General features: G+C 44.4%; 1 protein-coding gene and 1 non-coding gene across 2 annotated transcripts; both read right to left on the bottom strand.

The window, feature by feature from the left end:
- Nucleotides 1-6,900: 6,900 nt before the first annotated feature.
- Nucleotides 6,901-6,990, bottom strand: Trnal-uaa (transfer RNA leucine (anticodon UAA)). Its single transcript has one exon. It is a non-coding gene; the product is annotated as a tRNA-Leu (tRNA).
- Nucleotides 6,991-11,286: 4,296 nt separating this feature from the next.
- Nucleotides 11,287-15,471, bottom strand: LOC127751469 (ubiquitin carboxyl-terminal hydrolase 36-like). Its single transcript, XM_052275100.1, has 7 exons — nucleotides 15,303-15,471; nucleotides 15,147-15,220; nucleotides 12,257-12,365; nucleotides 11,797-12,013; nucleotides 11,656-11,684; nucleotides 11,457-11,572; nucleotides 11,287-11,355 (listed from the first exon to the last, which is right to left on the bottom strand). The coding sequence occupies exons 1-7, from the start codon at nucleotides 15,469-15,471 to the stop codon at nucleotides 11,287-11,289; spliced, it is 783 nt and encodes a 260-aa protein (XP_052131060.1).
- Nucleotides 15,472-16,424: the final 953 nt, after the last annotated feature.

The raw sequence follows: 16,424 nt of genomic DNA, 5'->3' as shown, positions 1-16,424 counted from the left end.
TTGATTCTCTGAGTGTCTTACTTATATCAATTAAAAATAGCAAAAAAACTGTGCCATTTTAAAATTGAAAATGGGGACGATGTAGGATGGGGACCACTTGGGTCGGGACGGGATAACTTCGGGACCTATTGGGCCGGGTACGAGTCAGCCGGGACGAGTTGTCCTAGACCCACCAAAAATATAAATATAATAAGACCGAGTTGCAGAGCGCGACGGAAAGCAGATCGAACTTTGTGTAACGGGAGCGCAAAACTTTGGACTTTGTCGTTAGGAGGCATCGAAATCTAATCTATAATATTTCATACCTGAATATCTGCTGTAAGGTGGTACTTTGCATCATTGGTCTTGATTGTGTCTGCCACTTACACAGCTTGAGCACAATTTTGAATCATAGCTGCTTGGCAGTCGCAAATACAACTTGATGCACCTGTAGTAAAACGTTGCGAGCCTTTGGGAGAGACAAATGACGCAAAGGTTGTACCAGCGATAGGGCTGCATACATGAAGCGGTCTTCCTCCCCTAGGAGCTAATCAATAATTTCTCTCTCCTTTTCTTCTTGTGTTGGCAAGGGTTTTGGAAAGGGTTTTATATTCGGTGTAGTTTTTGCCATGTCCACCTTAACTCTGCCTGCTATGGCAGCATACTGTGCCTCTCTTTTCTTAGCAATTTCCTTTTGCCTCTTCTGTGCTGCAGTGAATTTGTCTTCAGTTGTGGGGACCTTGGAAGGTGAAGAGTCACTGAACTGGAAACATTGATTTTGAACATTTTTTACAGGTTTTAATTTGAAATTGTATACTTTGAAGAACTTAGCTTACATTGTCCTCATAATCATTTTTATGAATACTCTTCTCATCCTGAAAACTACTCTTCTCCCCCTCCTCCGTGATAGTAAAGAGTTTGCTGCCCAAAAATTTCTTTCCTTTTCTTTCTGGTTTCATGTCCACCACAGTTAGGTTCTTATAAATTGTATCAGTATTAGAATTTTGGCTGTTTGTCACGTCCTGCAGTGGGCCTATTGACGACCCAAAGGACGCAAGGGATGATCCCATCTTTTGGGGTAAAAAGGTAGTAAATTGCCATTTCTGTAAGAATATGAAAAAGATAAAATTAAAAAGTTAGTTAGGTCTTCTCTCAAAAAAAGGTTAAACACATGTATGAAACAAAAGGATCAAATGACTCCGGTTCTCTTTATCACAAAACTTTGATTTGCTTAAAGTAGATGATTTAATTTTTTTTTTCTTCTTTGGTCAAACAGGAATATCCCTGAACTATGGCAAACCTGAATTGATTGACTGAAAGATTGCTTCAAACTTGGAACTCCACTCTGTTGGGAATTGTGTATGTAGCAGAATTCGCCTAGAATGCTTGATTTTATCTAACACAAATTAGAAACAAACGGCGTCGATTGTTTCCCGGCGAAACGCAGCCTGTGCCGTGATTGGTCGGCCTCCATGGCAGCAGCGCCATCTCTCGGAGGAATGCACAACTCTTCGGTACCACTGCGGGCCTCTGGAGTGATATTTCGATGTTTCATGCTTTTCCTGTAATTAAAAGTAACCGTTATTCCTCTAATGCCCCCTTCTTAGACGCCCAGTTCTTAATTTTACCTGACAACAGAGCTGCGCCAGGCGCCAGCCCGGTCAGAGAAGCAGCGCAACGTCAGCGTCCGTCCGCGCCCCAAAAAGTAGTCCGCCGGTTATATGTCTTTATTATGTAGTAAATCATTCGGAAATATATCGAAAATGTTTTCAAAAAATTTAAATAATGTCCACATCTTGCAATAGCACGCGGTATCTACACCCCTCAAGCGTGCTGGGCCATGCCAGGCCAAAGTGAAGTGAAGACAACTGAAGAAGTGAAGCTAACTGAAGACAACATTGTGGGAGCACACATTGTTTATCTTGCTAAATATGTGTGCATAATTTCTATTTAATAACTTTGTTGCTTTGTTTTGCATAGCCATGTTACCAATTGAACCAGTCAAGACTGTTGATTTAACCAAAGAAAGGTCTGGTTCTGTTGATGAAAATGACAGTGATCAGTTCGAAGATAGTGATAATGAGGTACCAGTTGAGGAGGGTGAGAAAAATGTAATTAAGGATCATGACAATGTTGACTAAGGTGATTCTCACAGTGACAGTCATGCCAAAAAGTCATCAGAAAGTGACCAGACACCTGACCAATTCCGTACAGACCAGCTCTGGCTCATGAGGAAATGGGTCACGGACAGAATCCTCAAGAATTCAACTAAGTATTTACAGAGGTGAGGGATATTCTGTACCCTCACAACTTATATGAAGCTAGATTTTTCATTACTATACTAATTTTGCACTCTTCTCCAGACCTCCCTCTAAGAAGAATGTACCAGAAATGGCCAGCAAGCAAGAGAACGTTGCTGACCTACTGACCAAAGGTCTTAATAGAGTGAAGACTCAAAACTTTGTAAGCTGTTTGGGTTTAACTATGTGATTTACCTATGTGATTGGCTGAGCGATTAGCGAAGCCAATTACTCCACTGACCGGAAAAGTTTCATTCTGTTTGTTTGTCTGTCTGTCCGTCTGTCCGCACGATTACTCGAGAAAGAATTGAGAGAGCGATCCCGGGAATTTCAGGGTCGTTTTGTATCATATAAAGACAGATCGAGTTCGAAGATGAGCACCCTAGCTAAAAAAATTGCCTTTTTTAAAAATCAAAAACTACAGGATGCAAAATGTATTCTTATCAAATATTTTTTTTATGGGTTCGTAAGGGGTAAACCGTGAAAGTAGAGCCCTACGGGCGAAAATTTCGTCCGTTTGTCTCTATCTTGTACCGTTAAGGTGCTAGGGGGCATTTCTTGACAAAAATGACGTGAAAATGATCAAATGGTCGATTAAATCGTTAAAAAAACTTCATTTCGAAAAATTGTATGTACACTCCTATTACCCCGTCTCGGGTGTCAGCGCCGCAGGCCTAGCTATATGTGTGCCAGGCGCGTCGCAGCGTAACAGTGTTTCGTGAGATATCGCGAAGCCTGTTACGCGAGACGTGGTCTGGCGTACAAATAGCTAGTTTAATTATGAAACTACGATCAAAGGGGAGTGTTGATGTAAACTTATGTTCGTATAATTGATCTTAAGATTCACATGCCATGTTGGTACTAATGTGTTCTTCTTGTTCTTTGTGTTACTGTATCCTGTCTGTACTGAGTGTTTAACTGTGTGTAACAATGGTGGAGACATACAGACTCAAAACTTATCTTAGTGAATCCTATTATTTAATCCTTGAAGAGCCATAAACCTATAAGATTTAACAATTACTCCCTTTACAATTCTGTGACATGAAGCCTTTTTCACGATTTAATAGACCATTTTGCCTTTTTCGCGTTGTTTTCGCCAAGAAATGCCCCATAGCGCCGAAACGGTACAAGACAGAGCAAAACGGACGAAGTTTTCGCCTAAAGGACTCTACTCTGACGAGTTACCCCGAAGGCACTCATAAAAAATATTTGCAAAGAATTCCTTTTGCCACCTATGGTTTTTGATTTTTCAAAAAGTCAATTATTGAGCTAGAATGCTCATCTTCGAACTTGATCTGTCTTTATATGATACAAAACGACCCTGAAATTCCCAGATCGCTAACTCAATCCCTTCTCGAGTTATCGTGCATACAGACAAACAAACAAACACACAAACAGACAAACTGAGAATGAAACTTTTTCGGTCAGTGGAGTAATGGGTTTCGCTAATCGCTCAGCCAAAAAAGTTCCAGTGTTCACAGGACTTTCCCAAGTAGTAGGAACAGAGAACACTCCACAATTATAAAGAGAACTCAGCAATGTTCTCTCCAAATTAATTGGAAAGGTTTCGAGAAATTTGACTTACTTATTGACTCTTATCAGCAAAGTTTATACATTATAGTCTTGAAATAAAGAGATATAATCTCTGACACAAAATGAGACTACAAATATCAAGCAAGTGACAGACTTGGCGATATTTATGAGCAGAAGTCAGCCTGAGTTACTAATTACTAATTTTTTTCTTCTCCTTTCAGTGCGACTGGCAGCTGTGGAGCTGTGCTGTTGGTGCTGTTCCTCTTCAGATCGGTGCGAGTGGCAACTGACGTGTTCTTGGCCAAGCTCCTTTCAATCCGCTTGTCATTTGCATGCCCTGCAAATTTCTGGTAGAGGCCCAGAAAGAATTCCAGGAACGATTGCCTGTCAGCCTCTGCTATTTCTGGGACCAGCTGACTCCAGAGCTCCAACAGATGGACATCATCATAAGCTTTGCTGATCATAGCCTCCTTGGTGAGCTTTGTGGTGAAACCGCATCGAGCCTCAAAGGACTGGACAATGCAGTCAAGTCTCCAAAAAAATTCAAATGCAGCTAGACTGGGGACAGACAGCCCATTTACTTCACCATCAGCCTTCTTTCCGCCTCTGTTCTTCCTGTCAACCCAGTCTCTGGTGCTCTTCTCTTCTACATTCTCAGCCTGGCTGCCACTCTCAATAAAGAAATCCTTGATGCACTTATACCAGCTTGTAAACTTAACGTTCTTTATTTGTTTCCAGCACGTCTTCTTAAGCTTTTATAGCATCCATCCAGCTAAATAGAAGACAAGGCACTTCCTCTTCTGGGTGTTCTGGTGAATTGGTTGGGGCTGAGATCTAGCCTCCAGGTTTGACAGCCTAAACAAGGAGACACTGTCATGTAGCCTCTTCATGAAAGCGGATAAAAAAAATTTGAACATGATTATTGGCGAATTCTCCTCCAATCATCTCCAGCAGCTGCTTAACAGAGGATGCCCTGAACTCTTTATCTGCGATAAGGGTATGGACTAGCGGCATTGTTATGATCCTCTCATCCCTGAAGAACAAGGGGCTGTCCTGGTTGAGTAGCCTTGCTATGGACTGCACCATAGATTTCAACAGCTTCAAGAGTTTATAATCACGCTGTGTCAGTAAACCTTGAAGCCGTCCTGCCATCACCCTTATTGGTATCCAGCCATCCCCATCTTCTGCAGACAATGCTTGTAGAACTTCCAAACACAGTCTGTCCGTACTCTGCATCATTTCCTCTTCAGTGCAAAGATTCTTCCGACGTGCTGTTGACAAAAGGAGTATGAGAGCAACTTCGTGTTCAAACAAGGGGTTACAGGGTTGTCACAAGTCTGATAAAACTAAATTGTGTAAAGGAAATTATGAAAACGAGTTTATGAAACAAGTCATTCTTTAACGTGACTTATTTCCAGAAGTTCATTCTCAGTTGCCTGAGGATTGTCTCGGAATAGTTGGTCAAAGCTGGCGAAGAGGGGGCCCATGGTTGGACCACTGCCTGTTGCCTCCTCACCACCAGTTCCCATTGGAGGGTCGTTGCATAGAGCGTCTTTCACAGACAGTCGTTCTGCTGCAGTGCTGACCGCAGGGTAGCTGTGATGCAGCCTGTACTGCTCGTCTAGGTCATTTCGCAGGCTCTGGATAGTTGCATCCTGATTCTTGATGTCCTGCGCCATCCGGTTGATGATGCGGAGGTATGCACGGACATCAGTAGTGAGGTTCAGAGCAAGGGCCGTGCGGATGGCTATGTCGTCACATTGTCATTGGGTGCGAGCATCGCACCTGAGGCTGGGGCTTCAGATTTGCTTATAGTGCCCGGTGTACGTCAGAGAAATAGGCTGTACCCTGCAAATCGGAGTAATGCGATGCCCTTCGGCACATCGGTAGTTGGGACCTAAATAAAGGTTTTCGCCCGAAGGAACAAAAATTTTTGCCCTTAGGAAAAATTTACAAGGGGTTAAAATTAACATGGCGCCTTACGGGTACTTCGGGTAGGCAACCCGCTGTGCTCATCCGGCTATTTCGCGCTTCTTCCGTCGATTGTAGGCGCCGGAAGCAAGCATAGCAGAGAGGGCCCTCGCTTGGTCGTGGTGGGCGTTGGGTTAAGTTGCCGCACCGGCGGCACTTCTACGCCTTGACACCCTGGCTGTCCTTGGGAACGTTCTTCCCGGGTAGGCGAGGTGGCTTTCGTCCTCCTGGTGCCCCAGATGACTGGGCCTTGGTCGGCAGCTGACACTGGCTCACGATCACGCTTTTCACCTGGGCGCTTATTCTTGCGGGCGGCGTTGCAGACTGCATTGCGAGATCTAATGCGGACTGCGGTGCGTCTCCGCCGGCTGCCAGACCAACCGCACCCGACTCCCGCTAGGAGGCGCTGACGTTATTTTCTGTCTCTCTCACTTTAACGCCCATGTAGCTAACATCAGAATACAAAACTTCGCGCATGAAAATCCCTCCCGGTTAAGCGTGGGTATTTTGAATGTGTACATATGCTTCCAAATTGGTAATGGGACTGTGAAACGTTCGGAATAAAACGAACACAAGAGTATTTTTAAACAAAATTCATCAAATCAACAAAGAATTTATTTTCAAACAAACAACAACAGTTATAAATAGTAAATGAATGAGTCATATCACAGTACGCACAACCGCTTGTTGAATTTTTCACTTGTTTTGTTTGGTAGTGGTGATATGATAGCCACAAATGGCAGGAATTAAAGAAATAAACAGAGAGAGAAGAAGGCGGGAATCAGGACTTGGTGTAACTGGTGTAGCACCATTCAATGGTGCAACCCCTCTGCACCATTTGGTGCACGTTTGGCTGCCTACCCCTCAGGCGCTGGTGCTGGCGCTGGCACCTCGTGTCAGCGGTACCGCGCCACGGTGCGCGTGTCACCACTCTAGGTGTACGTTTGGTTGCCTACCTTACCGGCGCAACTTTCGCCGGAGGGGTAGGGGGGAGGATGCTGTGGGGTGGCTGGTGCTGCTGCAGCCGCTGCGGCTGCTGCAGCGGCCGTTACAGAGAGGTCGACTCAGGTCATACACACACACACATCCTCCCTCCATGTGAGCATGAAAATGAAAATGTCAGGAGTGGGATTCGAACCCACGCCCCGCAGAGCAACGCGGGACCAGAGCTTAAATCTGGCGCCTTAGACCACTCGGCCACCCTGACTCATGCTGAATATCTTAAACGGTTTCGAGATTGATGCATCGGGTGGTTGTCGTGAATAGTCTCTGCCGCGAGCATGCATGGTCAGCATCTAGCGACCAGGTCGTGCAGTGCAGCCCCCCCCCCATGCGCGCGCTTACACGCGGCTACCACTGCCGCTGTTGCTGGAACAGCCGCTGTTACAGTCACTGACGCAGGTGCTTGGGGTGTTTGACGCAACGCGTTAGGTCTCATTGGGCCCCTGTTTGATACCATTACTTTTGGTCAGTCTAGCACTGGCAGTGGACGAGTGAAGATCGTCGCATCACCTTTCATTGTTACTGTGCCAATTATGTCGGCTGAAGTTGTACGACTGCAAAAGGGAGGTGAGAAACTTCTACTGGACGGACAAACATTTTACCACCGTTTACATAGAAACAATAGAAGATATTGGAAATGTTTCGTGAAGAGTTGTTCCGCTACAGCTGTTACAACAACTTTAAATGGGCGTCTAGAAGTACCGCACAACCACAATGTGGCTTATGAAGGTGTAATTGAAGTTACAGATAAATGCGGTAAACAGTCCGGGAGACATAATGAGTACAGCTTTCATGACTCGGAAATTGAAGAAGATTGGGACACAGAAAGTGAAGATGAAGAAGATTGGGACACAGACACAAGTGATGAAGAAACTGACGTTCTGTGGGAGGAGTGGGCGGAGGCAAGCAGTGACGAGGAAAGTGATCAGCAAGATGAGGACAGTAGTGAGGGTTATCATCAGATAATGAGAAATGGCGAAAAGATAGGTGATGATGTGGTGGATGCAGATGGGATAGACGAGTCAGAAGAGGACTCGGATGATACGATGGACACAGATGGTGGAAATACTAGCGATAGTGAGGATAGCGATGGTGAAGGTACCGACAACGAAGATGACATGGATCGCTCGATACGTATTCTGAATGATCATGTTAAAGCTTACAAGGAAAAGATTCGTATACTTCGCGCACCAGAAAGTTATTTAAGGGCGGCTGTAATCGAACATGCATCGAAGGGTCTTATTTGTTTCCTAAACGAAATATGTTTAAATATACGACGAAGCTACTTCCGTCTTCCAAAGTTCTATCTGAACATAATGGACGTGTTTACAGACCAACTTGAAATTTTGACAAACGAAAACGTACCCTGGAGGGAAAAGAAGCTTTACTTAATCGAACATGTTGAGGAACCATTCTTCCCCGCCGTACTAAACTGCCTTGCTGAATCGCGTAGCTTTTGTAGATAAGATGTTGTAAACAGATAAATAAAACGATATATCTTGCCATAAAACGTAACCTTATTTAAACCCAGGGCACCGATATGATCTTGATTGCAGCGCGGCGGTGTCTGTAGTAGTGAAAGTGTAAAAGGTGGTCCTCCAAAGAAACCTGAAACCCAAGACCCATCATTTCAGATTTTGGTGTTACTGATGCAGCCAGAGTTTGCCAAATGCAAGTTGGAAGTTTAGCAATACAATAAATACATTTTTACAAATATTGCAGGAATTCGGGTGCCTCTACCGGGGGTATGCGAGTGGGGACGTCACCGCAGCTCCGCTGACAGTGTGCACTGCATCGTAAGTTACCGCTGACATGACAACCCACTTCCACACTGATCGATTAACCATTCTTGGACCTCATCGGACCATGTTGGACTGCATTGGGCTGTACTGGACAGTTAATTGGACCATTTTGGGCCACATTGATTGTCAATCCAATTAGTAGTCCAATGTAGTTCAACGTGGTCCAACGCAGTCCAAAGTGGTCCAATGCACTCCAACGTGGTCCAACAAACGATACAACGCAGTCCAAAGTGGTTCAACTTGGTCCAACTTGGTCCAATACGGGCAATATGGAAGGGGTGGTGACGCGACGTTGCAGCCGCTGTTGCAGCCGCTGTTGCAGCCGCTGTTGCAGCCGCTGTTGCAGCCGCTGTTGCAGCCGCTGTTGCAGCCACTGTTGCAGCCGCTGTTGCAGCCACTGTTGCAGCCGCTGTTGCAGCTGCTGTTGCAGCCGCTGTTGCAGCTACTGCAGCAGCCACTGCAGCAGCAGCTGCAGCAGCCGCTGCAGCAGCCGCAGTAGCCTTTGCTGCTGTTACATAGAGGGATAGATCCAAATTTATTGAATAATAACAACGTTTTAATGTGGTGTACGAATACGGCAAGAATTTAGGGTGAATATCAAAGCAACATCAGTGTATAAAAAACCAGACTGAAAAAAGTGATGACGTGGGATTTAATATAAAAGAAAAAAAGACGGGGTTGAACTGGTTTAAATTAAGAAAGAGTCAGCAAAAAAAAAAAATGTGGTATATAAGCTACAAGATAGCTGAAAACTTTAGTCAGATGTTCTCATCGTGTCATGACAAACGTGTGAATCGAAGACTGTCTGCAGCTCAGAATGGCCTCAAACTGCCCAGGTTTATCGGATCCCGGCGTGAGCTCAGCAACAACCCTCACGAATGAAGAGTTTGCCCAATTGTTGGCTTGGAATGTCGACCCGGCGGCCATTACAGCCAATTATGCTTTATCTAGTAAGTACGCATTTATCATGTGTGACGTGACCATATGGAGAAGGGCTTATCTAACACAGTATATATATTTTGTGTCCAGACACGGTCGTCGAAGTGCCAACGGCACCGGAGCCTACGCCAATTAAAACAGGTAAATGTCAGTTTCTAAAAGATGTGTAGTAATGATAGTATGATTGTGTACATCTTCATCTTTTTACCCGTGTTTACTGTCAATATTTATGATGTTTGATTTCAGACCCGAGGAAACGAAGGAGAGTGAAGCCTTCAGCAGCTGCGATGGAATTGGCAAAGTCAACTGCGCAAAACTGCGACAATACTGTCGGATGTGTTGCAGCGAGATGTCCCCATGTGCTGAACTTTCTGCAAACGTTGTTAGCCCTATGTAGTATAAGAAAGCTAAATATGTAATCACGGGAAAAATAAATTAATTTGGAGCGGATTGGTTGAACATCATTTCAACAACACTGAACTACACTTCCATACCCACCACGGAAAATTAAAACTAAAGGATTTTCATATCGTCCAACGTGTCCAAAGGAAGTCTCATGCGCTCCAAGCATCGCGCTTGGACATGCACAGGCAGAGAACTGGCATGAGAGTTGGGATCGTGCCTATCAACAAATAACCACTAAAAGAAAAGGGAGGTGCGGTGATGCTACCACCAGGGCTTTTTTCTTAAAGGTCCCACTCCCACGCTCAATTTGGACTACGCACACGTTGGACTGCCTCGGACCGCTTTTTGAAGAACGTTGGACCACGTTGGACAGCATTGGACTGCGTTGGATCGTTTGTTGGACCACGTTGGACTGTTTATTGGACCACGTTGGACTACATTAGGCAACTAATTGGAATGACAATGTGGTCCAAAAAAGTCAAATAAATGGTCCAATTAACTGTCCAATACATTCTAATGCAGTCCAACATGGTCCGATGAGGTCCAAGAACGGTAAATCCAGCGGTGTGGAAGTGGGTTGTCATGTCAGAGGTAACTTACGGAGCACGTCCACGTTAACAGCAGACCGTGATTGGCCGAGTGGTCTAAGGTGCCAGATTTAAGCTCTGGTCCCGCGTTGCTCTGCGGGGCGTGGGTTCGAATCCCACTCCTGACATTTTCATTTTCATGCTCACATGGAGGGAGGATGTGTGTGTGTGTGTATGACCTGAGTCGACCTCTCTGTAACGGCCGCTGCAGCAGCCGCAGCGGCTGCAGCAGCACCAGCCACCCCACAGCATCCTCCCCCCTACCCCTCCGGCGAAAGTTGCGCCGGTAAGGTAGGCAACCAAACGTACACCTAGAGTGGTGACGCGCACCGTGGCGCGGTACCGCTGACACGAGGTGCCAGCGACAGCGCCAGCACCAGCGCCTGAGGGGTAGGCAGCCAAACGTGCACCAAATGGTGCAGAGGGGTTGCACCATTGAATGGTGCAGCACCAGAGTGGCGCAATGGTGCTACACCAGTTACACCAAGTCCTGATTCCCGCCTTCTTCTCTCTCTTAAACGAATAAATTAATTCATCTTCTCATAAAACAAGGTAGACGGACGTTAAAACCGTGTGAAGCTGAGCTAAATGTGCGTCTACCTTGGCCTGCGGCGCGCTAAAATTAAAATGTTTTCACGATTTTGGTTGGCCTGCCTGTCCACCTCACATCCCACGTCTCACGCCAGGCGCCTCACTTCACGCCATCTTCCGGGCGATCTCCCCTTGCGCTTCCTGACAGAGCTGAGCATTTAAAGTTAAAGTTTAATTTCAAGTTAAGCTCAGCAATAAATAATAAGGTCGAGCTTCTTGAAGCAAACTTTCTATCACTGCTGAGACCTGAAACAGATAATTGGCAATAACATGCTAGAGTATGACTGTACTATTGAACTTGATTTGGTTTTTTAAAGCACAAGAATGGTATGACAGGACCTCTTCACCATCAAAGCGGAACACTGAGCCATTAGCTTAGCAGCAGTTGTGCTGTAATGGCCACAGTTAGGTCGAGGTCCATGATGCTCCACCAAAGCTAGGAACTTGTAGTTAAAATCTCTACCTAAAATAACACAAAAGGAGCACTCTAGGGTGACGAATACACACTATAAATGGTAGTGCATTAGACACGGTTGTACAAATTACCCATACTCATGATTGTTGAAACTTTGCAACTGGAATCAAGTTTTAATCCCTGATGATAAAACCGTTCAAAAAAAAAAAAGTTGCAATTACAAATATTTGTAAAATGTGTTGACATGTGTAGCAGGGTCTCAATTTGGTCACCTCTTCAACTGAATGCACAGCACATTGGGTGGTTTCAGTAGCAGCATTCTTTTTGTGGCCTCTTGATGTGTTTTGCATCGACTACAAGCATACCCTGCAACAGTTATTGGTTTGAAGTAGCTCCAAACTGACTCCTTGACACTAGTCTCCAAATCTACCACAAGGTCTGAGAAATATTGTGACTGAGTTGATTTGCCCTTGCATTTGAGACATGTCACTGCAAAGAAGGAAAATCAGGACAATTTTATAAAGGCTACTGTATGTGGGAAAATTCCATCATAAAAACTGCTATATGCTCACCTTCTTGAAGAATGTAGCCACCAAAGATCAAATTAATAGGAGTTGTACGGGAGTTTCCTTAATTTCTCCTGAAATAGAAACAATAATTCCACTGATCGAATCAAAAAGCAGCTATACTAGAAGATACTGCAGGTGACAGCAGAAATGTGTTGTCACATACATGATACATACATGGAACTCTTAAATCTCTCGCAAAACTCTTCTTCTAGTTTTGTCAATAATTGGCGCATAAATTCATGAGAGTCTTCTTGGCGGCCTCGTTTCAGAAACTGGTCAATCACGGAAATTATAAATTTAACTGGTTATTATTCATTTTAAAAAATTGAAACAAATTTTAAACAAAGGAAAATAATAGAATAAGGAGTCCAGGATAAATTGATAGATTAAAACTACTGTATAAAAGAAGTCACTTCACTATTTTATAGTTAGAGAGTCAATTGACATACTATAGTATGGGGAAGGATCTTAACTCGGGAGCTGGTTGTAGATCCGAGCAGGAACAACCATAGAGGTACCATGAGATTTGTGGAGGGTTTCTGCCACAGAACATGCCAAACATCGGTTGGTTTTCTTTTCTGGGCAGTCCTTTCCGTGCTTCTCACGATCCTCCAGCAGCCAAGAAACAAAGCTCGGGACACAAAATAGAGCCTACCCAGCTGAAAATTCCGCCGGAAATTATTCCATGGAGTTCAAATCCCTTGAGTAATTTGGTTACATCCATGTAAAATTTTCCCTGGAACAGTAATTCCACGTGAAAGCATTGTTCGATGGAAATGGATTCCATGGAAATAATATGGCATCGGTAGTGGTCCCTGGAAATTTCTTCCATGGAAATAGCATATCGCACTTAGGTTTTGGCGACGCATGATTATTTTTTTGCTTGTGATTGCACGGAGATCCAGATCAATGAACACAGCACATTATTGGTAGCTTACATTCGACCAAAGACCAAAGAACATAAAGAATCAATAATTTTGAAGTAAAATACCGTACCGCGGTAGCATGCTAAGGTTATGTTTGAGGTTAAGTGCTACGGGTCTCTGCGAAAATCTGTTTATTCTGCTTTTCAAAACCGTGCTCCGACTTTTACTTACTGGGTAGATTAATGCCGACGATATCAAAGAAACCATCGATATCCTCAATCCTCATGGGCAGTCCTCACAAGAATATACAAACGAATGTAACGAAACTTCATTCCACGAGTTGCGCGCGTCGGCCAGCGGCAGCAGCAACGAGCGGGAGGGCAGGGCTCTGTTACAGGTTAGGTAGGTCGGCTCACCGCCACCACTAGCTCAGGCGAAGTGACAGTCTTTGTTTCGCTAGTAAAATCATCTGGTTCGGGGGGCCAGACGTAAAGAAAGGTCGATCTTTGGCATGTGCACTATGTTCCGACTATGTAAGTAAAAGTTAGACATTCTGTAGGAAAAAAATAATCTGGAACGACGACAGATCTAATTACGAGGACTCGTTTCTAATAACGTAATCACATAACCTTTAAAGCAACAGTCTCGGTTTTTTATCCCAACTTCCTAATTTCCCAATTTTTAACTCATTTCCCTCATTTACTTTTTTGATTAGTTCAATAGTCTAGTTTGATATGAGAAAGCGATGATTCTTTTCTCCAAGCATGTGCATTTGAAACAGTGAAGTTATGAATTTCCATGGAAGTTGAGATGGTTTCCCCCCACCAGTGCTTTGCGTACAAGGATGGGGTTTCCAAGGAATTTCCTGCATTTCCACGGAATTTCCATGACGTTGCGTGGAAATTGCCACCACTCAGTGGAATGCGTTTCCTCCATGGAAGCAATCTCCTTGGAACATGTGTTCCGTGTAACATTACGAATCCCCGGAAAGTGAATATCCGCGGAAAGTGATTCCGAGGGCAACTAGAATTTTCCATGGGATTAAAAAAAATTCCGAGGAAAACGAATATTATCCAGGTAACGTCGAGAATTTCCGAGGGATCGTCATTTCCGGCGGGAAAATGGAAAAACCCGTAGAAAATCGCGAATTTCCACCGGAAAGTGACAAATTTCCGGCGGGATTTTCAGCTGGGTAGAAGTACAAAGGAATATGATACCAACAATCAAGAAATGGAAATTTATAAAACTGAAGAAAATGTGTCCTCTGAAGTACCTGTAATGCGGCATTCAGGTAGCATGTGTTGCCCTGATTCCTCATCCCAGCACCAACTGGATATTGCTTGACTTCTTGCACTTATCCTCGAACTGTAATTTCTAGACCGGCGTTTAGGTTGAGGCACTGCACAGCAAAGGCTTAAAAGCCGACGCCTCCGGCGTTCTGATGTGGCACGGTTTTTGTGCACTGGCGACGTATATAACGGTTCCATTTTGATCTTTTCGTTTACGTTTCGAACGAACTAAAGATTTAAAGTTGCGGCGTTGCAGCGAACAGTAACAGTACGGCCCCATTCGACTAGACACCAGGACACCACACACCACACACCACACACCACACACCACGCACCACACACTACCACACGCACCACCGGGCCAAAGCGACAGCAGAGGGCTATCTCTTTAAGAGAGGCGGATCGGTGGATCGGTCGGTCGATCGATCGACCGATCGGCGGTTTAGATTGCCGTAAAACGGCCAAATCAGCGTAAATTAGGGTAAAACCGAATAGGGTAAAATGCCCTATGATGGCCACCCCTTTTTCTTGTAATGTAGACAACAATATGAAGTACTTTGGCTTATTATGCCCAAGTAGGGACCTTACTAGAACACAACTTTAAGGCCAAGATTGTAAAGTGACCAGATTTTCTGGAAATCGAGAAAAGTGGCCATCAATGGACAGTGGCCACATTAGGGCACCTTACCCTATTTTCGGAAAAACGTGTCGCGACCACAGTTACGTTTAAATAAAGACTTATTATACCTTAAAAGAACCGCAATAAACCAAGTTAGAATGAAATAGAGAGCTTTTTCTTGATTTAATTCGCATTTTGATTTAAAACTCAAAATAGCTGCTTTTTGACGGACTTTTCCAGTTTCAGTCCTGTGTCACCTTAATGTCATAACCAAAATACCAACCATAAGGTTTCCAAAAACTCGAATGCTGCTTCTCTAGCATTTTCCACTTCACACGGCGATTCATCAAAACCTTCAACCACATTCAAATCATAAAGTAAACTTTTTTTTCCCATTACAAAGCATTACTTGGTTTATTTTATTTTTTCACATACCTTCAGGTGGCAGAGGACTGTCATTGATAAATGACATTGCAGAAAAATATTCCCAGCTCTCACCAGGTTCAACACCGCGCTTACATTCACTAAACTTTCTCTTCAGGTTTCGAATCTTTTCCTTGATTTGTTCATCACTGTAGTCGAGCTTGTGCTTGTTGCCCCACATACTGTCAGCTTAAGCTATCCTCTCTAGCTGTCAGAGAGACGGAGCCAGACGCTGGGAGCAGGGAATCTGGGACTGAGTGCTCTCCGCAAAGGGCGGCACAGTGTAAGCTCACACACTGGATCCACCACTGGTAATTTTGCCCAACAGGCCCCAAGTTTACTACTGGCACATCTCACTACAAGAAAGTATATAACACAACGTTCTAAAACCAACAATCAGAAAATGGCATGTGCGATAATATTTCCTTGTGACATAATACTTACCCTTTCCACGTGAAGAGGCCTTGCCATTAGCAGAATTTCCTGGTTTTGGCTCATGGGATGGTTGTAAAGAGGCCTCTAAGGCCTTGCCATGAGCAGAATTTGCTGGTTTTGGCTCATGGGATGGTTGTGTGGGCAGAACCTTGCTAGGCAGAACAGGTCGTCCAGCACGGAAAAGAATGACTTCGTTGTGAGGATCAAATTATGTTTGGTAGGCTAAATTCGATAGCTGGAATCGAGAATCCGATACCCTCAACCAGAAGTTAGTTGCCACGACCGGACACTTATACGAAGAGAACAAACTCCAGCTTGGTTCTCTTCGTACAAGTGTCCGGTCGTGGCAACCAACTTCTTGTGGTTATCGGATTCTCGATTCCAGCTATCGAACTTAGCCTACCAAACACAACTGATCCCCACAACAAATTCTTTTTTTTCCGTGAGGCCGCCAAGAGTCACTTTGGTCACTTTCCGGCTCGACAACCACAGAAACGGAATCGGTCCACCGATCTTGGGGCACAGACTTTGCTTTTCTGGGACGACTCAGAAGTTGGTAACGTCGTAAATGGCCTGTCAAAGAAACACTAAAGTAACTATTTCGGAGATACCAAAGAAATTGTCAACCCTAAAGATCTTAGAGGTTAGGAAAAAGCAAGGAAATCTTACCCAAATCTAGCTGATTAGCCTCTTGTTTCG

The sequence above is a fragment of the Frankliniella occidentalis genome, unplaced genomic scaffold, assembly GCF_000697945.3.
Source record: "Frankliniella occidentalis isolate FOCC.00 unplaced genomic scaffold, Focc_3.1 Scaffold506, whole genome shotgun sequence".
Taxonomy (NCBI): domain Eukaryota; kingdom Metazoa; phylum Arthropoda; class Insecta; order Thysanoptera; family Thripidae; genus Frankliniella; species Frankliniella occidentalis.
Note: the sequence above shows the minus strand (reverse complement) of the source record. Positions and strands in the feature narration are given on the sequence as shown.

What these genes read in the sequence shown, in the direction of transcription:
- LOC127751469 (XM_052275100.1), bottom strand. Translation starts at nt 15,471, where the DNA reads ATGTGGGGCAACAAGCACAAGCTCGACTACAGTGATGAACAAATCAAG. An exon ending in CTGTGCATTCAGTTGAAGAG is followed by an intron (nt 11,685 to 11,796) that starts GTGACCAAATTG and finishes ACTTGATTCCAG; the next exon opens with TTGCAAAGTTTCAACAATCA. An exon ending in CTCAGTGTTCCGCTTTGATG is followed by an intron (nt 11,356 to 11,456) that starts GTGAAGAGGTCC and finishes TATCTGTTTCAG; the next exon opens with GTCTCAGCAGTGATAGAAAG.